The 25143-nt window shown below is 43.2% G+C and overlaps 3 protein-coding genes and 1 long non-coding RNA gene across 6 annotated transcripts in view; 1 reads left to right on the top strand and 3 right to left on the bottom strand.

Moving 5' to 3' along the window:
- Positions 1-541, top strand: part of si:cabz01090165.1 (leucine-rich repeat and fibronectin type III domain-containing protein 1-like protein) — a gene marked incomplete in the record, with an annotated part of 417649 nt that extends 417108 nt beyond the window's left edge. The window contains 1 exon segment of the mRNA XM_070543681.1: positions 2-541.
- Positions 1-8145, bottom strand: part of LOC139062544 (uncharacterized) — a 10631-nt gene extending 2486 nt beyond the window's left edge. The window contains exons 1-4 of the mRNA XM_070543683.1: positions 8122-8145; positions 3616-3721; positions 3359-3494; positions 820-856 (exon numbers count right to left, since the gene is read on the bottom strand). Of these exons, the coding sequence (XP_070399784.1) occupies positions 820-856; positions 3359-3459 (138 nt within the window). The 5' untranslated portion in view covers positions 3460-3494; positions 3616-3721; positions 8122-8145. The remainder of the gene's footprint in view (positions 1-819; positions 857-3358; positions 3495-3615; positions 3722-8121) is intronic.
- Positions 8146-10361: 2216 nt separating this feature from the next.
- LOC129163769 (uncharacterized) lies at positions 10362-15176 on the bottom strand. Of its 3 annotated transcripts, XM_054742319.2 has the most exons (5): positions 14973-15176; positions 14019-14142; positions 13790-13946; positions 13610-13705; positions 10367-11870 (listed from the first exon to the last, which is right to left on the bottom strand). In XM_054742319.2, the coding sequence occupies exons 3-5, from the start codon at positions 13865-13867 to the stop codon at positions 11550-11552; spliced, it is 495 nt and encodes a 164-aa protein (XP_054598294.1). In that variant the 5' UTR covers positions 13868-13946; positions 14019-14142; positions 14973-15176; the 3' UTR covers positions 10367-11549. The 3 variants fall into 3 exon arrangements, with proteins under 3 accessions (XP_054598292.1, XP_054598293.1, XP_054598294.1); XM_054742317.2 differs by lacking the exons at positions 14019-14142; positions 14973-15176 and adding an exon at positions 12256-13410 and having other exon boundaries at positions 10362-11870; positions 13790-13817; XM_054742318.2 differs by lacking the exons at positions 14019-14142; positions 14973-15176 and adding an exon at positions 12256-12601 and having other exon boundaries at positions 10362-11870; positions 13790-13803.
- A 2660-nt stretch (positions 15177-17836) lies between these two features.
- Positions 17837-24110, bottom strand: LOC139062546 (uncharacterized). The gene is made up of 3 exons (XR_011516097.1): positions 23930-24110; positions 20448-20577; positions 17837-17972 (listed from the first exon to the last, which is right to left on the bottom strand). It is a non-coding gene; the product is annotated as an uncharacterized lncRNA (long non-coding RNA).
- Positions 24111-25143: the final 1033 nt, after the last annotated feature.

Raw genomic sequence — 25143 nt, forward strand, 5'->3', positions numbered from 1 at the left:
TACTCTCATCCTCACGCGAAACGTTTAAAACTGACCGAACGCGTGGCTGTGGGTGACTTAACGGTGAAATAATCAGTGTTTTCATGGTGGATTGGTTCTTTCTGTGTTGGCGTATGAATAAAAAAGCCTTTGAGTCCCGAGGACAGACCTTTGATGAACGCCAACCTAAAGCACACGTTCGATGATGAAACCCAACGGGATGTTTTTCTCCGAGGAGCGCCTGTTCTCACACACACACACACCGTGTTGAACTGAACCCGCTGTGTTGGGCGGAGGCCCCGGGGACGGTTCAGCGTACGAAGACGGCCAGCAGGACTTCCGCTGCCCCTTTCCTGCTCCCTCTTTGCTGTTCGACAGTGTCTGTGTTTGTACGTGACATACACCCAGCAGTCTTCGATGGTTTGATACCCATGGTTTACTTTGAATACAATAAAACAAACACATTAAGAATTAAAACACAACATGCAGGTGGGAATTTTATGCTTTCATAGACACAAATATGTGGATTTATAATAAAATAAAAAGATATTTTTCTTGGAAATGTTGAAGCAGTCGTTCCTTGTAACAAACTGAGCTTAAATCAGGTTCCCTGTTTATTTTTCTAATATTTATTCATTAATGCTTTTGGCTTGCTTGGTGGCACATGGTATAAAAGTTGCTGGTTCAACACCCAGTTGGTTTCTTAGCCTGGCAAGCCGTCCTATAGATGTGAGTATATAGTCTGGCCTTGACCCAGAGACAGATCTCAGCTGTGGGAATCTACAGATCTCCTTAAAACTGTCTCCACGTGCTGTTGGACAACAACTGTGACGTACTCACCGTGCAGATGTCAGTTAGCGGGGCAGTCCTCCGTACGCTGTTGAAGAAGCAAAAACATCCTTTTTCTAAACAAACTTCAGTCTTTCTATCTGCTCTTTACTCAAAGAAAAGCCTAAGTGTAAAAAGTCCAGAGGTGATGTCAGAGTCGTTTCAGATGAGCTGTCGCCATCTTTGTTTTTGCCCAGTCACAGTAAACATCTCGCCCACCAAACCGATAGAGCTCTGTGATTGGCCCACTAAACCACCGATAGAGCTCTGTGATTGGCCCACTAAACCACCGATAGAGCTCTGTGATTGGCCCACTAAACCACCGATAGAGCTCTGTGATTGGCCCACCAAACCGATACAGCTCTGTGATTGGCCCACCAAACCGATACAGCTCTGTGATTGGCCCACCAAACCGATAGAGTTCTGTGATTGGCCCACCAAACCGATACAGCTCTGTGATTGGCCCACCAAACCGATACAGCTCTGTGATTGGCCCACCAAACCGATACAGCTCTGTGATTGGCCCACCAAACCGATACAGCTCTGTGATTGGCCCACCAAACCGATACAGCTCTGTGATTGGCCCACCAAACCGATACAGCTCTGTGATTGGCCCACCAAACCGATAGAGTTCTGTGAATGACCCACCAAACCGATACAGCTCTGTGATTGGCCCACCAAGCCAATAGAGTTCTGTGATTGGCCCACCAAGCCGATACAGCTCTGTGATTGGCCCACCAAACCGATACAGCTCTGTGATTGGCCCACCAAACCGATACAGCTCTGTGATTGGCCCACCAAGCCAATAGAGTTCTGTGATTGGCCCACCAAGCCGATACAGCTCTGTGATTGGCCCACCAAACCGATACAGCTCTGTGATTGGCCCACCAAACCGATACAGCTCTGTGATTGGCCCACCAAACCGATACAGCTCTGTGATTGGCCCACCAAACCGATAGAGTTCTGTGATTGGCCCACCAAACCGATACAGCTCTGTGATTGGCCCACTAAACCACAGATAGAGCTCTGTGATTGGCCCACCAAACCGATACAGCTCTGTGATTGGCCCACCAAACCGATACAGCTCTGTGATTGGCCCACCAAACCGATACAGCTCTGTGATTGGCCCACCAAACCGATACAGCTCTGTGATTGGCCCACCAAACCAATACAGCTCTGTGATTGGCCCACCAAACCGATACAGCTCTGTGATTGACCCACCAAACCAATACAGCTCTGTGATTGGCCCACCAAACCGATACAGCTCTGTGATTGACCCACCAAACCGATACAGCTCTGTGATTGACCCACCAAACCGATACAGCTCTGTGATTGGCCCACCAAGCCGATACAGCTCTGATTGGCCAGCCACCACACTGGCCAGGGTTGCGGAGGTTCTAATGGAGCGTTGTGAGTTCGACATGCAGAGTGAAATAACTTTGCTTCGGTAAAACACCAGTAACATCTTTTGTATCTGTAACATTTATATCCTTAATGACAGCTGAAACAACGTTCAAAGAGTGAAAATGGCTGTTTTGTTGCTAATTAGCAGGAAATATCTAGAAGAAAGTTCTACAGAAGGTAGCTAAGGGTCCTCAGAAATGTAGCTAGCTTTGTCACTAGGCGTTAGGAACAGCGACAAAGTCGCTGAGTTCATTTTTTAATCACAATTTGTCTATTTTTGCTCATTTTAAATATTTTTTAAACATTTTCTAAATGCTTTATTATATTTTTACATTTTTTGTTTTTGTGAAGCGCCTCGTGATTTTTATCTTGAGAGGCGCTAAAGAAATGATACTTTCTTCTTCTTCTTTCTACCTCTCTCTCTGCTGCTAAAGCTACGGATAGCAAATGCTACGGGCGATGCCTGAGCGTGAACGCGCATGAAGCAGCCTGCTCGACCCGAGCATCTCTCTTTTTCTGTGATTTTACAGAAAAACAGGCAATCACAGTAAAAATGCCAGGGCTCATTCTACAGGACCAGGGCATTGCAGGAGAATGTATGAAGAAGACATTTATTATTTCTACACATGTTTTGGCTGTCACACTTCCATAATGTCCCTTTAAGCAGATAAGCTGTTACTTCATTGAAAACAATTATTTTCCATGAATCCATAAACAATATAAACATTAATACATAAGTAGAAAACACCAGAAGAAAGAAATAGATCATACTGGAGTTCAACTCGAAACATCGTTCCAGGTCAAACACTGAAAATCACATTTTCTTACAGAATTCCTCTGACAAGTTTAAAATCACCATCTTGTGAACACACAGCACCCATCATCGACACGTTTTCTCTCAGTGACAGGAGCTCTAACTCTGATCCCGATGCAGCAGAAAGTCTAGATTTAACTCGATTAGCTGATTTAAATCTAGAAATCATCTCACAACACGCGTGGAAAAAGTTCATGAGCAGGGTTGGGATTGGGAATCTTTTCAATTCGAACGCTTCCTATTCCTCCTTCGATTCCAGCTCCCATCGACTCTGCTCTGATTCGAGAGGCAGGTTTACACGTTTTAAAGGAGCCAGCTAAAGACACGTCTTACTTTAGTGAAATAGTCCGAACTTCTCTGTGAATTTTCATTCTTTTCTCAGGCGAAGCCACGAGGGACGCTCCGATCAGCCGCCGATCACCGATACTGGTCATACATGTGTAGTTATGAGTGCTCCGGTCTACATGATCTGGAGAAAAAAGGACAACACAATCGCCCTGATTCAGACAAAAACACGTTTTTACTTTTTCACGGGGAAAAAAAACTTGTAGCACAATCAGTGTTTGTTTCTGATCACAACTTCTACTCACAGAACAAGGTTTCGAACTGAAGGAGCCTCTTGGATAACCAGAAAAGTCCAGTTTTCAGTGTAAACTCCCATCGTGTCCAGGATGAATGAGGGTCTACGCCAACACGCTGAAGCGAGAAGCAGCGATGAATCAGGCAAAAGAAAACTGAAACGCCAAACTTTAGCTGCTGTCAGCAACAATCGAACGGATTTAAATCATTCAAGCACTGCAGAAAAAACTAAACCTAAAGGGATGCTCAATGCCCAACCCTACTCAAGACCAGAGGTGGAAAGAGTACTAACATTTCCTACTTAAGTACGAGTACCAATACTTTGATAATTTTTTACTCAAGTACAAGTAAAAGTACTTGCCTAAATTTTTACTCAAGTAAAAGTAAAAAGTATCGTAAATAAAATTTACTCAAAGTAAAAGTTACTTAGTTACATTTTTGTCAGCGTAAGGATGGCTACATCAGTGCTAAACCACAACACCAGTTCTTTATTTTGGAAAAAAGTTCATTTTTAGCTCCCATCAGCATGTGAGGTATCACAATGTTTCATGACTAAACTCTAACATGAGTCTGTGCTCTAACCTGTCACGTACTTTACCTCTACATTACAGTTCCTTTATCCGTGTCCATCCTAGAGCTCCTCTCTGGCCTTCATGCTTATTTATCATAAACACTGCAGAGAAATCATCATTTATGAAATATACGTTATTTTCCTGAGCCGTTACTTCAGCCAAGATATAAGATGCATGGATTTGATGAAACCACGCTGTCTCATGCAGTCCTATATGTGTAACACACACACACACACACACACACACACACACACACACACACACACACACACACACACACACACACACACACACACACACACACACACACACACACACACACACACACACACACACACACACACACACACACTAGCACGTTAGAATCATGTGAATGACTAATTTAACTACACTGAACTGCTTTAGTAATACTGTAATCTCTTATTCTGGAGTAAAATAAAGAAACAAGCTAAATCATCACATATCTGTGGCATCAAGAAGCATCTTCTGAGTTCAGACACAGGGATGGAGCACAATGTTTACACCTGAACAGCATCAGGATGTTTTAACTCACGGAGGCCTGCAGGTCTTCTGTTTTATGAGCAAAGCGCTGAGAATCCGCTTGTTATGAGCGCTAAACGTTATTTTGCCGCTGCCGTTGCCGTGCGGAGCGATAGGGAAACACATCTCAAACACGGAACCGAGTCCGGCTACCGAACCGAGCAGAATTCTGATGACGTCACAGCGGTGCGCGAAGGTGCGGGATCCAGCCGACAGGAGAGGAAGGACAGAGGAGGTAAACAGCGAGTGGATCACAGGGACTGAACTGATGTTTTTGAGCAAAACTGCGATAAAAATGGTTGTTTGTCCTCATTATCAAGTGTACCCCCCACGGATTAGAGGCGGCGCTCATGCAGGTGTCTCTTTCTGCTCCGACGCTGCCACACGCAGTATTTCTAATTTATTAAGCCTATAATGTATTTTTACTAAGTAACGGAAATGATTTAAATTGTAGCGAATAGGGCTGCAACAAACGATTATTTGGATAATCGATTAATCGGATGGGGTCTCGACACGATTAATCGATTAATCGGATTACATGGGGAAATTTTTAAAAACTGCTAGGGAAACGTTATTTCTCTCCTTCCTTCACTTTATTTAACACAACATTATTAGAAAACAGTTCAATAGCAGAAAAACAACATGCCATCACCTAAATTGTCTTATAAGGTGTATAGACAGAGACCCTAAGCTACATCTATCTGTTACCTAAAATGCTTGGTCCAAGTTAAACAGCTTAAGGGCAATTTTCATCTGTTTTGTTTGATCTCATCTGTTAACATTTATTTTAAATGTAATTAAACATAGGCTGTGAATTAATCAAAATTGATCACTATTTCCAAAAATGACTGAAAAAATACCAAATAAAACAAAAGTAAATGAATGCCATCCTCCTTGTGATGATGCCCTGGGCAACTGCCATAAAGTCACATCAAGAAATGCTGCTGATCATTCCAATGATCCCAAATAGACTCACATTAGGCCACATGAAAGCAACCGAACCCAAAAATATATTAACCAGTATATAACTGCACTCTCACACAACACGCCTGCAGCAACAGTTAGGACTCCTCCCTCCCTTTTAAAAGCGTTTTTGCTTCTGAGGACATCGTGGCTGTAAAGCCACATGCTAGTAGTCTGGCCCCGGTGTGATCAACCAGTTTCTGCGGGAATGTGACGGCGGAACCAGGGCCAGATTAACACTTTGTTGTACCCTGGGCAACAATATTCAAGGGCTCCGTCATCACGACCCGAGGATCACCATAATGTGGTCACATACAGAATATTTTACTGTAATATGCAGTAAATATACTCAATACTTGAATGCCTGACAACACGTAACCCGCCCAGAGTAACCTTTGACCCACCTCGTGTGGACTGACCAATGAGGAGGGGGTCTTAACTTGAGGCCCTCTCTTCATTGGTCAGTCTGCATGAGACTGACTCTCAGCTGACGTTCAGTCGTAGGCAGCGAAGCGTCTCTGTGCAGTGCAAAAGCCCGGGTGGACAGTTTGTTTAATGTAGGGTGATCATATTTCCATTTCCAAACAAGAGGACAGGGGATCTGTGCCTATGACGTCACACTATGGCAACGCCACACAAACCATGTTGGGACCCATTTTTTGTAAGAACTAAATTAATATCAGATTCTGCCAATAAAAGGGCTCTAAAACAACTCATATGTAAATATTTTGCATATTTAATGCAAAATCTCATTTTTATGCTTTAGTGCTGCAACAAGGTTTTATTAATAATAAATTATTATACCTTTTGTTTTACTACAGCATCGGTAAGCTTCCTGTGCACAGATTATTAAGGATGCTTGTTTCAGCTGTGAGATTAGACGATAGGATCAATGAAAAAATAAGTTGTCCCACACTCCATGGAAACTTTCTGATAATCCACAAATAGTGGCTTTCAAACGGTTTTGTTACTTTTTGCAAGTTTAGAAAAGCAGCAGATGAGACAGCATGTCTGATAATTTAGTTTTTCATCTGATAATATTAGAACATGTCAGTAATGTCTGAGGGGCTTTTATAAACACTGTATAACTAACACTACTGGAGAGGGCATGAATTACACAGAGGCTTCTTGGGAGCTCAGTTATTGGGGGGGGGGGGGGGGGGGGGGGGGGCATTTTGCCTTGGCCCCCAAAATGTCTTGAAACGGCCCTGGGTGTGTGACTGAGTTTTGAAGGTGATCTGAATTGTATCAGATGTATAAATATTACATGTGTATAACTTATTGTTTTATAGGTAAAAACGTGTAGTGAAGATAAATCTACGTACATTTTACTTTTCAACACTTTGTTTTGTTTTCTTGTTTTTTTTTAACTATTTTCCTGTCCTGTCTGTCTCTCATCTTCCTGCATCTCCTCTTAATTCTCCAGAAAATCTGTTGCCTGGATTCTTACCTTTTCACCTCATCAGTTACTTTTGAGCAGATCAAAGGGATCTCCTGACCGAAAAGCGCAGAGCGCGTTTTCGATGCTGCGTGAGGTGACATCACCACAGCACAGGTGATGAGCTCCGCAGTAGCGAGCTTCAGGCACAAATAAGACAGAAAATAGAGAACATGTGCGGACATGAACGATCGTGTGCTAATTATAGTTTTTTGGTTGCGCCACTTTGAGAATGGACCGTGTGCTGGAAGCAGCTGCCTGGATCGCTGTGCAACAATGCGGAACCGGTTCGCAGCAGCGCAAGTCTGCCGGCTCTCCCTCACGCTGATCTGCCGGTACCGGCTCTCCCTCACGCTGATCTGCCGGTACCGGCTCTCCCTCACGCTGATCTGCCGGCTCTCCCTCGCGCTGATCTGCGGCTCTCCCTCGCGCTGATCTGCCGGCTCTCCCTTGCCCTGATCAGACTTGCTCTGGTCTGCGCGCAACGGCGGGCGGGAAGGCGGGGCGCTTTTGGAAGAGTTGTGAGACACAACGAATCGATGACGCAATTCGTTGTCAACGCTTTTAGTAATCGATTTTCATCGAATTTATCGATTCGTTGTTGCAGCCCTAGTAGCGAATTACACTTTTTTTTTAAAACGTACTCAACTAAAAGTAAAAGTACAGATTTTAAAAAACGACTTAAAAAGTATAAATATACAAAAAAGCTACTCAATTACAGTACATGAGTAAATGTAATTGGTTACTTTCCGCCTCTGCTCAAGAGTCAGACAGAAATGTTATTGAACCTTCATTTATCCAGATGAGTCGATCGAGAACTCCTCCTCATTTACAACCACGGTGGCCCAGAGGCAGCAGCAGACGCACAGTTAGCTTCACGCTAGTAAGCTAACTAACACGGGTAAGACGAAATAAAGCTGCATCAGCAGGAAAACAACACAAAGGAACTAAAGCTGATGATTGTTCATCCCATGAATGATGTGAAGCTGGGAACTTCCTGTTACCTGTACCCTCAGCAATCTGTAATGTCACCATCAGGGGGTCTCACATCTCCATGTGGAGGTAACATCTGACCAGATCCTGCTCTACTGGTTCATGGAGGCTGTCTCCTCCTCTCTGCAGCTCTGGAACCGTCAACGCGACGCTTCCTCTCTGGTCCAGACTTCTGGCTGCTACTGGTCTGTAAAAAGATCCTGTTTTAGAATCCCTGCAACAGCGTTCCTAACCGAATCCAGCGTGCATGACACGTGCACTACCTTGAAGTAGAAGTAGAGGAGGACTGATCCCACCAAACCCAGCAGGACCACGACTAGTCTGATGATCAAATCAGTCAGAGAGCCTGAAAGTGAAGCACGTCACTGATCGTGTTGCAGCAGATGGAAGAATTCAGAAGAAAGTTGAATTTACAAGAAATGAAACAAACTTTCATCGTTGCATTTTGTACCGAAACGCTTTATGAGTGTAGAGTCACGTGTTTGCAGTTAGATCCTGTTGAATAATAAATCCAGCAGTAGGATTAGATCCGGATGACTGACTCCATGAAGTTACCTGAGACGGTGAGACTGAGCGGCTGGCTCCTGGACCAGAAGTTATGTATGGGAGTAAACAGAGACGTGGTAAACACAGCTGTAGGTTCCTTGGTGGGCGTGGTCTGCAGCGGAGAACAGGAAGAGGGCGGAGTGATTGACTGCTGGCAGGGCGGAGTTCTGTGTTGAGTTGGAAGTGATGAAGATGAGCTGGAAGGAACCGCCTTGGTACTGAGGTTTGGTGGAGCACATGATGCTGAAATCTGAGCCAATGGGAACCTCAGACCCCTGTTTTATGGCTTTGGAGACCCCGACAGTGGAGGAAGAGAGGGAGATCTGTGGCTCCACCAACAAGTCTGGCAACAAGACAGAAACAGCTTCATTTCATTACAAAACCATTGAAAATGTGATGAGGCATTGGCAGTGATATGAGATCAGTTGCCATGGTTACCAGCATGCATATCCACAACAGTTTCCTCTGCTCACCAGAGAGGGCCTGAAAGTGGGATTTACTCCGTTGTGTCAGTTTATTTATTATTCATTATAACAACCAGAAACAGGTTCTCATGAACCCTTTTCAACCTCCCTCTCCTTCAGAGGGTTTTAAAAATGAGTTCACACAAACTCAAGGTACCAACGTCTTCTCTACTTATGAAGAGAAAGGGATGACTGGAACAGGGAGCACGCTCGTGAATGAACAAGTTCACTGAACGACCATTGGTGAACTAGCATTGGCGGTTTTAAACAGGGGCCCACAGGGGCCTGGGCCCCTATAGAACCGGCCCTGTGAACTAGTTTATATTATTGGTGAACGAGAACTGAACTTGCTGCACTTAGGCGTAGACATTTTGAAGGGTAGACCCCACATCGGCTGCTGAGGTGCCAAAACCAAGTCCACACTTGTGAGAGCACCGTGTGTGTGTGTGTAAAGCTTCTCTATAGGAGCGTCCAACAGTGAGTGGGAGGGACCACAGACCTGCCCCCAGAGACCTGCAAAAGCTGGAGGAGATCCAAGCTCCAGAGATCCCAAGGTCTCCCCCGGAGCGTGGAGACCACTGCCGGAGCAGGCCCCACCACCCTCCCGAGGGGGCGCTGAGGATCACCCTCCGGGAGTCAACCAGGTGAGCCCCTAGGCCTCCACTCCAGGGCAGGCTGAGCTCAGAAGCTGAACTAGTTTGTAATTCACTCATTTGTTTATTTATGGAGCACCGTCTACAACCTTATGTTTATGCTTTAGCAGACGCTTTTGTCCAAAGCGACTTACAGGTGATAATCAAGTCAGCAGGTTGCCCTTGAGGCTGACAACAATCAGTCCTAGTTGGCAGTGAGGCAGCAGTGTGCAGGGAGGGTGCTAGTTTAGAAGATGCTCTCTGAAGAGCAGGGTCTTCAGGAGTTTCTTGAAAATTGAAAAGGAAGCTCCTGTTCTGGTAGTGCTTGGAAGGTCATTCCACATTTGTGGAACGATGCATGAGAAGAGTCTGGATAGTCCTGAGCGTGGTGTAGGCACTGCTAGCTGATAGGAGTTGCATGACTTAACTTTTTTTTAAGTCGACTGTCAAATAATGGAACTCGAGTAGACTTCGTCTAGTCGTTGATGACGTCATACACGTGACGCAGTGGGGGGGGGGGGGGGGTCGGTTGGTTCGCTGCATCTTCCTGCATCTCCTCTCAGTCTTTAAGAGAAACTGCTACCTCGCTTCATTCACTGTAAAAAAAAAAAAAAAAAAAAGTCAATTCAAAAATACTTGATTAAGTCCAGTGAACTTAAAAAAGTAAAGCAACCAGTTGCAATACAATTTTAAGTTCAGTCAACTTTTTAGGTGCTTGCTTTGCCAAGTCTCATATTTAAGTTAGCCTAATTTATATGTGCATTTTATGCTTACTTTTAATAATAAATACAACCAAATTGAAATGTAACATTTGTAGAACCAGGAATAAAGAGTTTACTGAACTAACGATAATAAGTTTGGCAAAATTGGGATACATAGTTCTCTAAACTTAGAATAAGTAGTTGAGTCAATGGCCAGATAAACTTAAATAAAAAAGTTGGCACAACTTTCTACTTGCAAAAAGTTGACTGAACTCAAAAAGGGTTTGCAACCAGTTGCTTTAATATTGTACGTTGAATCAACTTTTGAATTCAGTTCTATAAACTCATTCAACTGTGCAGTCCTTCCCACATTTTGCTGACAAACAACACTTTCATCAAAAACACAAAACGGAATATTCCAATTTCATGCATGTATTTATTAACATGCTAATGGCACATTTAAAAAGGTTACAAAATGTGTAAAATTCAAAATCTCATTACCAATATAGGAGCATTAACACTACAATAACATATATCGGCCACTTAAACTAATAACATGGCAAATATATAACAAGTTGCTAGTGCAAGTGTTGTAAAATACTTTCTTACAGCCTATACATGTGAACTTCCATCTTTGAAAAGGTAACGCTCTAACTGCTTCAGCAATAAAGACAAGATAAAATCAATAATTATTACCCAGTACCAGGTTATTTTGACCTGAAAATGAAGACATATTTCTGTTCAAAACAAAGACAAATCATCAGAATTGATATTGGATGCTGAAGATTAATTTTACAAATGCTTTGTTACCAATCTGATTTCAACATTTTAAATCACATGAATCTGAAATGTGGTGATACAGCTAAGTAACGCCTGAGTTACAATTAATTTGTTTCATTGAAGGCATATACAGTACATGCTGCCATAAGTAATATGAAACTACTAACAATCAGTTGCAGCGATAAACTACAAAAGCAGCAAAAATGTTAGAGAAGAAGAAAACTTCACTGGTCATGGTGAACTTACAAACGTGAGATTAAAAACATTAACATTTAGAACCATGAAAATGACTGGAGGAGACCGGTACATTAGAATGTCAATACTGTAACAGCTTGTTTTTGAAGGACTGGACTCTTGCTGAGCATTTGGGATCAAGGCACATGAACACTTTTTGAATGGTCTCAAAAGTGTATTTTAGTTCCTTAGGGTAGTCCATGTTGAGGGCATAGATGAGGCCAAAGAGGAGAGCAAAAGCAGTTGGTAGGTCACTTACTTCATCCACAACAATCTGTTCTTCCAGCACAACAGCAAAGAACCTTATGTTTGGGCTTGACTGGACGGTGGCAACATCGTCTTCAATAACGGTCAAGATTCCCATCTTCATGGAGTTAATCTGATCTTCTACTGGCTCTGTGTCCTATTAAAAAAAGAGCAAAGAAATGAGATTAAAACTATGCTGTCTGTGGGAACAGCTAAATCCACTGACTTAAACATGGAAATCTTAATTAAAAAAAATTATTAGGTATCAAAAAGTGAATAGAACCAGGTTCTGAAACTTAAAAGATGCCCAGTAAAGACAATAACAACAAACTTAAACTAAATGTAACAACTTACTGTTGGTACATATAAATCCACATCTTAACAGTTTTGCAGAGGAAAAAAAGACTAAGATCTTAACCAGCGTTTGAGTCTGTATTCAATTCAATTCAAAAGTACTTTATTAATCCCAGAGGGAAACTGATTGCTGTAGTAGCTCAGAATAATAATAATAATCAAGTCATCAAAGAGTTGTTGTATATTACAATGGCTGTTGGCAGGAAGGATCTCCAGTAGCGGTCAGTGTTGCAGCCAAACTGAAGAAGCCTCTGACTGAAGACACTCTTCCGTTGTCGGACAGTCTTGTGAAGAGAATGCTCAGGGTTGTCCATCATTGTCTTGATTCTCTGGAGAATCCTTCTTTGCATCATCTCCTCCAGCGGTTCCACAGTCGTCCCCAGAACAGAACCAGCCTTTGTTATTAGGCTGTTGAGCCTTTTCAGGTCCCTGCTTCTGATGCTGCTACCCCAACAGACGATGGCTGAAGAGATCACACTCTCAACAACAGACTTGTAGAAGATCTGCAGCATCTTGCTACAGACATTGAAGGACCTAAGTGCATACATTCAGCGCCCTTGTTATTCTATGTTGTAGGTCACACTGGCTTCCAAAGCGCTGCGCAACGGCACGCGCTGGCGCGCCAGCCTGCTCAGTGCAGCAATCATTTCGGCGTCTGCTTTATTTTTTCCGCGAACCGCGTCAATTCTGGCAGGCAGTCAAACCCAGACACTTAAGAGGCAGACTGAAAAAGGTAACAAAATAAAGCATTTTCTAAATTAAATACTGCGATAGTATATCTAAACACACAACAGAGATAAAACAAAACAGACATACACACAAGCATCCCCTACACACATACATACCGATGCAGCGACCAAAATACATATATGGGGGGGGCAGACAGAGTTCAGGAGGCAGAGAAAAGAGGGAGTAGAAACTTTCTGGTTACCCGTGTTGGGGGGAAAAAACAGCTCTCTGAGCATAAATACAGGGGGTCCCCAGCAAAAACAAGAAACTTTATGAGTCTGATGAAACCCGCTGGTTTTCCATCAGGCAGTCACGGGGCAGCTCCAACGACCCAGTGGCTGTGCTGGGTCAATGTTATCGAGCTCAGTCCGGCTCGGCAGAGGGTGAACGACCCGAGGCGACATCGTGCTCTGCTTAAGAAGAAGTGTTATTTTCCCGCTTCAGAAGAAGCGTCCAACGTGTTTTTACGCTTTCTCCGAGACATGTCACGTCGCTAAGTTGTTAGCGCCGCGCGCTAACACGTCAATAGTGCAGCATAGCCTGCTGGAGGTTTTAAGGGTTGTCCCGTTTCCTCCCATGTCCCTATCAAATAAAGGCTGTTGTGGCCACAAAACCTTAAAAAAAAAAAAAAAAGGAAATGTAGGGCTTTACACAAAAATGTGTTTGGATTGTGATTTAGTTTCTGCTGAATCTGATTATTATTATTAGTATTTAGATTACAGGTTCGAGTTTAAATATCAGTGTTTAATTAAAGTCCAATATTTTTTTACCAGAGTATTTGTAAATGTGTGCATCTGAATTACATTTACTCACCAGGCAATCTTTCAGAAGGCTCCCAGAATGTTTATCCATAAACATGGGCAGACCTCTAAGAGCAGTAGCCTTTCTGTAGCTGAGCACATCAGATGTCTGAAAACAATGACACCAAACAAATGTGAGACATGTAATCAAAAGCATAAAGTTAAAATATGAAAAATGGCTTAGATTACTTACTTGGTCATCAAGTTTTTCTAAAAGGCTCTTCATGCCTTCTCCACAAGCTGCACCACTTGCACGGTACACCTTGATCATTTTGGGTGCATTCTCATCCAAAGACGGGAAGAATCTGCTTCAGGTTAGTTCGGGTAATTCGGAAAAACTCAGCACATACCTAAGACAGGTAAACAATATTTAAAAACTAAAACAGTGAAGACCAACTATTTGAAGGGGAAAAAAACCTTACCTGATCAGGTAAAAACAATGCTGGCCACTGTTTTAAGACATCATCCACCAGAGGTACTTCAGAAACAATCTCTTTTCTTCTAAGTGAAAATTTAGTTCCATCTTGGACTGGACAGCTGCTAAATCTGAGCGCAGAAACAAAGATTTGAAGGAGAACAGAGTGAATTTGAAAGAGAGCAGACATTTTGAGTGCAAGCATTACAAGTTTTGAGAGCAATAATATAAAATTGTATTCGCAAAATAAAAAGTTGGTCTCTTGATAAGAAATTCTGCTCTCAAATTGAAAGTTCAAGTGCTCAATTTCTGGCACTTTAATTCTTCCACGCCTCCAGAGTGCCAAAACTCCCAACAGCCGAGCGAGCAGAAAGGCTGCCGCGCGCACGTTTTCCTCTACCGTGTGCTCGTTGGCCAATGCGCGCACGCAGGTTTGTCACTTGTGCACATCCTTGTGCACTCACAGACACAGTTTGCTCCCTCTGAGTGTACAAATGGCCTCCTCACCATGTATATTTTCACTCGTGAGGTTCTAACTTCCACGCGCGAGTCCCGTTCGCACGCGCGATGTGGACAATACGCGTGCACGGGTTTTGGCGGATTTCTACAGGGGAGTGCAAGGTTAGCTCGACATAACTGGAGCAGGCTCAGCTTGGGAGTTTATCTGAAAACTCTTACGTCCTACATTCACTTTAGCCCGTCGGTCGGCGCGGCACCTCGTTAACATTTTAACTGCGTTTTAGCTTACTTTTACGATAGTGTTCAAATCTGTACAGCCTAAACCGTAAGGTTAATCATGTAACGCTAGCTTCATCTGAATCACCTGCAACTTCCACTGAGTTCATTTAACTTGGAAACGTGGGATATTTTGAAGGGGTCTTATTTATGTTAGGGATGTGAAATCTTTTATAAATTCATTGAGACTGTTTTGACATAAAAATGCAAATAAAATAGCACTTACCTTCTGATCAAAGAGATGCCAACACGAGGTGCCCCCTGCCAGTGCTGCCAACTGTTTTTGACTGAAAGTAGCTGAAGTTCCCCCCAAAAGTCACTAGATGTCGCCAGATGACGTCACGTGCTTATTTACATATTGATGACGTCATCACGCCACATTAGCGTTCGTTTTCCCTATGGCATCTAATATATATATATATATATATATATATATATATATATATATATATATATATATATATATATATATATATATATATATATAATAGGACTAAAAGGGAGGAAAATAAAAACTATGTTATATGTTAAAGTTATTAATTAGTATGATTAAAATGGCCCAAATTGCTTTGATGTGTACAATAAATTCCAAAACTACCAATAAAGTGGCATTAAAACAGATATGGTGTGGTGATCCAAACAGTTCTGTTGTAGGATATAACTCAGACCTCCTGCTCTCCTCATTCTCACAGACATTTTCCTAAAAAGCTGTTTTTTTTACACCTCATAGTTTCTCAACTTCTCTGTTGTGTATTCTCTCCATCGTGATAATAACGGCGCTCCGAGCAAAAGGGAGCGGGTGTCTCATGGTATAACCATCCCTGTGTCACTGAAGGAAATTCAGATGAGCCACAGAGCTGCGTGTGTAAACGGGACGGTAGTTCAAACTCCCGATGACTGTATTTGCCAAATGCAGGAAAAACCAAAGTGTCTGACGGCTGCAGAACCAGAGATGGCAGGTTGACGCCCGTGCCGTCTCTAGTAGAAGCGTGAGCCTGCAGCAATATGAAAGCAGCAGACGTAAATCGGCGGTCTCCAGCTCTGCAGCTTCAGCGAATCGGCCCGGCCGAAAACGGTTTATGATTGGTCAGTCCTCGTGCACATGCGCAGATTATCGTTCTCTTTCCTTACTCCCGGAAGAACGGTTCAGAGTGCAAACGGTTTCTTTGTTGCTTATCTGTAGGGAATATCTACATGAAAGTAGCAACGGGTCCTGAGAAATGTCGCTAAGTTTGTCGTTAGGCGCTTTTTGGAAAAAAAGTCGTTGAGGGGGGTCAAAAAGTCGTTAGGAACAGCGACAAAGTCGCCGAGTTGGCAACACTGCCCCCTGCTCACTCTGCGACTGGCTGCCTGGCTTGGGAAACCCCGTATATCTTACTGACGACGGCACATGCGCAGAGGCTTCAAGTTAAAGGCACAACCGTCTAATTAAAGTATCAAGTTGTCTCAACTTTTTATTTTACAGTCAGTGGACAAAATCGCAACTTAAGTGGAGATAACTGTTTTTTCTGTATTGACTTAACATTTTGCAAGTTAAAACGTTCAACTGACTTAAAACTTTAAACTCTCCAAACAAATTGTAAGTTGGATTTTTAACAGTGATATATTCATCTTATGAGTTACCTTTGAACTGCATGTGTAAAAGATCTACCGACCGCTAAAATAGCGGGGCGCGCACCGGCCGCACCGGTGAGGCGCGTCACCGGAGGACAAGGTGATGAGCCGACATGAACAATCGCGTGTTAAATTAGTTTTTGAGGTGGCGACACCTGATTTGATAATGTTACTGTGGCCGCGCTCAGGACGCAGATGTCTGGAGCGCGTCAACAATCAGAGCTTTGCATGCGCTAGCTGGTTAAGGTTAGGATGGGGGTGAGGGGAAGGTTAAATTGCAAGAGGGTAAAGGTCACAATTTGGTTAAATGTCCGTTTTACGGCGGGTGTCAGTACCGACGCTCTGGCACAGCGCGTCGCCTCCCGACGCGCAGGAGCTTCTCACCTGCTGTCTTTTCCGAGGACTGCATCTTGCCGGTCATTATCACGTGACAGCGACTAGTCGATGACAGGCATAACAAGTCACTATAGAGCGGTGAGGTCGACTTGTCGACTAGTTCATACAACCCCTACTAGCTAATGATCCTTCACTGACCGGAGCAGAGCTGTAAAGACTCTGACACTAGTCAGTGACTCGATGCGACCTGCTGGGTTCTTATATAGGAAACTTGTTACTGATCGGCTTAATGACCTGACCTGTACTGGAATGTTTACTGTGTGCAGGTCCTTGAGATGACTCGTTGTTATTTGGAGCAATATAAATAAACTGAAATGAATTGCTAGAGTGAACTGGGAAACAATGGTGTATAGCTTTCTCAGGCCTGAATCAAGCTGACGGAAAGCCAGATGTTGGAGATGAGAGAATGTTTCATTCACCACAGACTTCATGAAAAAGCATTAATAAAACGTTTCCTTTACAACTCTATTTTATTTTTAGCTTCGTGTGCTTTGGGGTTTTTATCAACAACTAGTGAAACCTGGAGAAAAGTAAGCAAAGATGAGGAGAGGTCAGGATTACCTGAACAGATCCTCTTGATGCTCTCGTTTCCTTCAGCACCAGACTGAAGTGAACGGTGGTCCAACAGAAACGATGACTGCAGACATGACAGACGTGTCCTAAACGAAGATCTTTCTGGTGAGTTCTTTGATGTAGTTGTTGAAACAACAGAACCACAACCCAGGTTCATGTTCCAGGCAGGAGACCAGCCAGCCACTGGTCTCCACTCATTCCGGATAAACATCTCCAGCTTCCCAGCACAGCGACTGGCCTCTCCCATCAACCTGATATTGTCTTAATGTGAGAAAAAAAAAAACAGATAAATTAATGAATCATTGAAACAAACCAGTGAACTGAATCAGCTCTGCGGCTCCTCCTCTACCTGAACAGGTGAGTCCAACAGCTTTACCAGAATCGTTTCCATCAGAACCATCACAGTCCAACAGAGCAGCCTCGTTGCATTCACACTGGAACTCTTTGCTCCACGTTGGAGCCTCTGATTCTCCCAAGAGCGCCCCCTGGAGGACTGAAGGAGGCCCACAGCCCAGCTCCCTACAGACCACCTCTGCATCCTGCTGGTCAAAAGCATCTTCACCCACTGAGGACCAGGACTGGTTCAGGTTCACCTCCAGTCTGCCTGAACACCAGTTAGTCCCGTTCACCAGTCTGACTGAGTCTGGACAGAGAGAGGGAGAGTAGCAGCTGTTTGAAGGGACGCTTTATGGTTTCTTCATGTGTCCAACTGATATTTGATCATTTCTATACTGATATGTGGGAGACATGGTCAGCCAATGGCCAGTATGTACTGATGATTTTTATGGGCCAATTTTCACAGCAGATATCTAAATGTTTTCCATCTTACTTTCATGCTAAAATGTCACTAATAACATCAGTTGATGCTCAATATTTCTGAAGCTGAATCATTTTTTGGACTGTGAAACTAACTGTCGTCGTCGTCTTCCTCCACTTATCCGGGTCCGGGTCGCGGGGGCAGCATCCCAACTAGAGAGCTCCAGACCGTCCTCTCCCCGGCCACCTCCACCAGCTCCTCCGGCAGGACCCCAAGGCGTTCCCGGACCAGATTGGAGATGTAACCTCTCCAGCGTGTCCTGGGTCGACCCGGGGGCCTCCTGCCGGCAGGACATGCCCGAAACACCTCCCCAGGGAGGCATCCAGGAGGCATCCTGACCAGATGCCCAAACCACCTCAACTGGCTCCTTTCGATCCGGAGGAGCAGCGGTTCTACTCCGAGTCCCTCCCGAATGTCCGAGCTCCTCACCCTATCTCTAAGGCTGAGCCCGGCCACCCTACGGAGGAAACTCATTTTGGCCGCTTGTATCCGCGATCTCGTTCTTTCAGTCATTACCCAAAGCTCATGACCATAGGTGAGGATTGGGACGTAGATCGACCGGTAAATCGAGAGCCTGGCCTTCTGGCTCAGCTCCCTCTTCACCACGACAGATCGGCTCAGCGTCCGCATCACTGCAGACGCCGAACCGATCCGCCTGTCGATCTCCCGATCCCTCCTACCCTCACTCGTGAACAAGACCCCGAGATTCTTAAACTCCTCCACTTGAGGTAGGACCTCTCCCCCGACCCGGAGTTGGCAAGCCACCCTTTTCCGGTCGAGAACCATGGTCTCAGATTTGGAGGTGCTGATCCTCATCCCAGCCGCTTCACACTCGGCCGCAAACCTACTCAGCAAGAGCTGAAGGTCAGAGCTGGATGAAGCTAGGAGGACCACATCATCCGCAAAAAGCAGAGACGAGATTCTCCTGCCACCAAACTCGACACACTCCACACCACGGCTGCGTCTAGAAATTCTGTCCATAAAAGTGATGAACAGAACCGGTGACAACGGGCTCCCCTGGCGGAGTCCAACCCTCACCGGGAACAGGTCCGACTTACTACCGGCTATGCGGACCAAACTCACGCTCCTCTGGTAAAGGGACTGAATGGCCCTTAACAGAAAGCCACCCACCCCATACTCCTGGAGCGTCCCCCACAGGGTGCCCCTGGGGACACGGTCATAAGCCTTCTCCAAATCCACAAAACACACGTGGATTGGTTGGGCAAACTCCCATGCCCCCTCCATCACCCTTGCAAGGGTATAGAGCTGGTCCACAGTTCCACGGCCAGGACCAAAACCACATTGCTCCTCCTCAATCTGAGATTCAACTATCGATCGGACCCTCCTCTCCAGTACCTTGGAGTAGACCTTTCCAGGGAGGCTGAGGAGTGTGATCCCCCTATAGTTGGAACACACCCTCAGGTCACCCTTCTTAAAGATGGGGACCACCACTAGGGCTGTCACAATAATCGCAAGAACAATATATCGCGATATTAAGAAACCCACCGCGCTGCATGACGTGCCACCGCAATTACCGCACTTGATTAAATCTCGCGACAGCGCATGCTGAGAGGTAAAGTCCGCGCTGATCGAGGAGATAGTAGGGCACTTTTTAATTTTTGTTAGATGTTGCAGCCAAATTTGCATTTCAAAGTTAAACCTCCTGAATGTTGTTTTTAAGTTCTGTCAGAGAATGCCATTACTGCCCTTTGATCTGCATTCAATAAAGTGTTAAAAATGGCCATGTTTTTTTTTTCTAACATTTTTTAAATGTGTAAGCACAATGTTTCAAAGGAAATATTGCCATGAGTTTAGTAATTAACAAACAAATTTGCTAAGTACATAAATAAAAACGAGGTGCAATAATATCGCATATCGCAATATTGAGCTGCCCTGACTAGGGCTGCAACAACGAATCGATAAATTCGATGAAAATCGATTACTAAAAGCGTTGGCAACGAATTGCGTCATCGATTCGTTGTGTCGCACAACTCTTCCAAAAGCGCCCCCCCCCCCATCCCCCCCCCTTCCCGCCCGCCGTTGCGCACAGACCAGAGCAAGTCAGATCAGCGCGAGGGAGAGCCGGCAGATCAGCGCGAGGGAGAGCCGGCAGACTTGCGCTGCTGCGAACCGGTTCCGCATTGTTGCACAGCGATCCAGGCAGCTGCTTCCAGCGCACGGTCCATTCTCAAAGTGGCGCAACCAAAAAACTATAATTAGCACACGATCGTTCATGTCCGCACATGTTCTCTATTTTCTGTCTTATTTGTGCCTGAAGCTCGCTACTGCGGAGCTCATCACCTGTGCTGTGGTGATGTCACCTCACGCAGCATCGAAAACGCGCTCTGCGCTTTTCGGTCAGGAGATCCCTTTGATCTGCTCAAAAGTAACTGATGAGGTGAAAAGGTAAGAATCCAGGCAGCAGATTTTTCTGGAGAATTAAGAGGAGATGCAGGAAGATGAGAGACAGACAGGACAGGAAAATAGTTAAAAAAAAAACAAGAAAACAAAACAAAGTGTTGAAAAGTAAAATGTAGGTAGATTTATCTTCACTACACGTTTTTACCTGTATAAAACAATAAGTTATACACATGTAATATTTATACATCTGATACAATTCAGATCACCTTCAAAACTCAGTCACACACCCAGGGCCGTTTCAAGACATTTTGGGGGCCAAGGCAAAATGCCCCCCCCCCCCCCCCCCCCAAATAACTGGGCTCCCCAGAAGCCTCTGTGTAATTCATGCCCTCTCCAGTAGTGTTAGTTATACAGTGTTTATAAAAGCCCCTCAGACATTACTGACATGCTCTAATATTATCAGATGAAAAACTAAATTATCAGACATGCTGTCTCATCTGCTGCTTTTCTAAACTTGCAAAAAGTAACAAAACCATCTGAAAGCCACTATTTGTGGATTATCAGAAAGTTTCCATGGAGTGTGTGACAACTTATTTTTTCATTGATCCTATCGTCTAATCTCACAGCTGAAACAAGCATCCTTGATAATCTGTGCACAGGAAGCTTACCGATGCTGTAGTAAAACAAAAGGTATAATAATTTATTATTAATAAAACCTTGTTGCAGCACTAAAGCAGAAAAATTAGATTTTGCATTAAATATGCAAAATATTTACATATGAATTGTTTTAGAGCCCTTTAATTGGCAGAATCTGATATTAATTTAGTTCTTACAAAAAATGGGTCCCAACATGGTTTGTGTGGCGTTGCCATAGTGTGACGTCATAGGCACAGATCCCCTGTCCTCTTGTTTGGAAATGGAAATATGGTCACCCTATATTAAACAAACTGTCCACCCGGGCTTTTGCGCTGCACAGAGACGCTTCGCTGCCTACGACTGAACGTCAGTTGAGAGTCAGTCTCATGCAGAATGACCAATGAAGAGAGGGCCTCAAGTTAAGACCCTCTCCTCATTGGTCAGTCCACACGAGGTGGGTCAAAGGTTACTCTGGGCGGGTTACGTGTTGTCAGGCATTCAAGTATTGAGTATATTTACTGCATATTACAGTAAAATATTCTGTATGTGACCACATTATGGTGATCCTCGGGTCGTGATGACGGAGCCCTTGAATATTGTTGCCCAGGGTACAACAAAGTGTTAATCTGGCCCTGGTCCCGCCGTCACATTCCCGCAGAAACTGGTTGATCACACCGGGGCCAGACTACTAGCATGTGGTTTTACAACCACAATGTCCTCGGAAGCAAAAACGCTTTCAAAGGGAGGGAGGAGTCCTAACTGTTGCTGCAGGCGTGTTGTGTGAGAGTGCAGTTATATACTGGTTAATATATGTTTGGGTTCAGTTGCTTTCATGTGGCCTAATGTGAGTCTATTTGGGATCATTGGAATGATCAGCAGCATTTCTTGATGTGACTTTATGGCAGTTGCCCAGGGCATCATCGCAAGGAGGATGGCATTCATTTACTTTTGTTTTATTTGGTATTTTTTCAGTCATTTTTGGAAATAGTGATCAATTTTGATTAATTCACAGCCTATGTTTAATTACATTTAAAATAAATGTAAACAGATGAGATCAAACAAAACAGATGAGAATTGCCCTTAAGCTGTTTAACTTGGACCAAGCATTTTAGGTCACAGATAGATGTAGCTTAGGGTCTCTGTCTATACACCTTATAAGACAATTTAGGTGATGGCATGTTGTTTTTCTGCTATTGAACTGTTTTCTAATAATGTTGTGTTAAAAAAAGTGAAGGAAGGAGAGAAATAACGTTTCCCTAGCAGTTTTTAAAAATTTCCCCATGTAATCCGATTAATCGATTAATCGTGTCGAGACCCCATCCGATTAATCGATTATCCAAATAATCGTTTGTTGCAGCCCTAGCCCTGACTCACCGCAGGGGGAATTCCTCAATCGCGACAGCCCTAACCACCACCCCGGTCTGCCACTCCACAGGAACTGCCCCCAATGACCACGCAATGTTGCAGAGACGTGTCAACCAAGCAGCCCTACAGCATCCATAGCCTTGAGATACCCAGGACGAATCTCATCCGCCCCCGGGGCTCCGCCGCTGTGTAGTTGTTTGACTACCTCAACAACTTCTGCCCCCGAGACTGGACAGTCCATCCCCAGGTCTCCCGTCTCTGGTTCCTCCTCGGAATGCACGTAGGTGGGATTGAGGAGCTCCTCAAAGTATTCCTTGACATTTATTTATTGATAATTGTGTTATTGTTAATTCTTATTTCTTGTCGTTTCTTAATTAAGAACTAAATAGCAAATGCTAATATTATAAAGCAAGTGGAAATGAGCAGTTTTATGGAAAATGTCTAATGTTTAAAAGTTGAGTTTGACTACTGTTCTTGAAATATCTTAATTCTATTCTTTTTACTTGAGTCCGCAAAACAGAACAACATATCTTCTTACGTTCGTAATCCTTTGTCCCATGCTTCAGCAGTTCGTTGCAGTCAGTTTAGTAACTGAAAAATATTAAATAATTACGTGTCTTCACAATCACATTTTCTTTATTATTGGTGTAATGTGCAATTTTTCTAATAAAAACTAAAGTTTAATTCAAAACATCATTTTTCACTCAGATCACCTTTTCTCTCCCTGAAGCAATCTCAGACACCTGCATGCATTCATAACTACATCATCCTCAATCTTAGCACATCCAACACAAGGTCTATTTGTGCAAGCTTAAAATATCATCTGTTAAAGATTGTCTTGCCTATGATTGTCATTTCAAATCATTAGTTTAAATTGAAGAATTAAAACTCTTAAATTTCAAACTTGTCTTTTCATTGAACTGAAACACAGACAAACGGATATGATCGTCAGTTTATCGATGAAAACAACCTTTGAGTCTTCTTATCTCTATAAATTTGGTTATTAATTTTGTTAAAATTAATATTCCAGATTTTTATGTAGAATGGTTCATCGGTCATAAAAGAGCCATAAACCATTACACTACATTGGTCTCTCCATTTGTGCTTCCATCTCTGATGCATGTTCGTGGTGATACAGCAACGTATTGTACAAAAAATCCCAAATAAAACTAATAATGTAAAAAGTTTATAACCTATTTCAAACTGGGGAATATTTTTAAAACGTAGAATCAAACGAACTGAAAGAAACCCGTCTGCAGCTCGTCCTCCGGCTCACAACCAACAAGCTGCACACAGTTAGCTCATTAAAGGTTAGCTAGCTAAAACTGGCAACATAAAATATCATCGTTGGCTTATTTTGGTACGAAGCGGTTAGCCAACGCTTCACAATGCAACAAAATGATGACATTTCATCAACTTACCGGAGAAAATCCTTCCAAAACACCGAATGAACTGCGGTCAATGCAGCAGCGGCGCTGTTTGGAACTATTCGAAGCTACATGAATCACGTCACTTGGTCGTAACTCTCTACGGCTCTGACAGAACCCCGCCCTCCTCTCCCAATGATTGGACAGGAATTCGAGAAACGTGATTGGTAGCTAAGACTCGTGCTCTCATTGGTTCCACCCAAGTTTTTTTTCTTTTATTTCATTCACAACATATAAAATAAACACAAACAAATACAGGATACATTAACATATTGAGAAAAAAAACATTTGAATGAAAAGGAGCAGATAGAAGAAAAAATCTTATGACTTCTGCCCCTTTTTACGAAATAAAATTATCCGCCAAACAAACACAATATAACCTCAGTCACTTTCTAATATTTTCATGTCTAAACTTTGACATTATAATTCTCCTTTTCATAATTACTAAATACATTAGATTTTATACATTTTTAAATATAGCAAGTGTAGTTGATTATTTAAATTCCTTGTTAATGGCATTCCACGATCTTACACCATTTACAGAAATGTTACATTCCCTAACTTTGGTTCTGAATCTAGGTTTCTTAACGACATCAGTTCCTTTTAACGTGTACCCACTTACTCTCTTATGAAACATTTTCTGAATATTAGTTGGTAGATTACTCGTATTCGCTCTGTACATTATTTGCAATATTTTCCACTCTACCAAGTCAGGAAATTTCAGTATTTTGTATCTAATAAATAATTGATTGGTGTGATCTCTATAGTTACTGTTATTAATGATTCTCAATGCTCTTTTTTGCAAAATGAACAATGGTTGTGTAAAAGTTTTGCAAGTGGCTCCCCAAATTTCTAAACAGTAAAATAAATATGGTTCAATCAGTGAGTGATAGAATGTTAATAACCCCGATAAATTTAGTAGAAACTTGACTCTATATAATACACCCATGGCTTTGGCGATTTTCCCCTTTATATAACCTACATGTGATTTCCACGTGAGACTCTCATCAAACATGACTCCAAGAAATTTGGTTTCTTTAACTCTTTGAATTTCCATTCCATCTATCATTAAAGATACATCACAGCTTCTTCTGTTATTAAACAGTATAAAGTTTGTTTTGTTCAGGTTCAGTGACAGTCTATTTATATCAAACCATTTTTTAACTTTAATCAATTCACTGTTTATCACTTGAGTTACTTCATGTATA

Source organism: Nothobranchius furzeri, chromosome 13, assembly GCF_043380555.1.
Source record: "Nothobranchius furzeri strain GRZ-AD chromosome 13, NfurGRZ-RIMD1, whole genome shotgun sequence".
Classification (NCBI taxonomy): domain Eukaryota; kingdom Metazoa; phylum Chordata; class Actinopteri; order Cyprinodontiformes; family Nothobranchiidae; genus Nothobranchius; species Nothobranchius furzeri.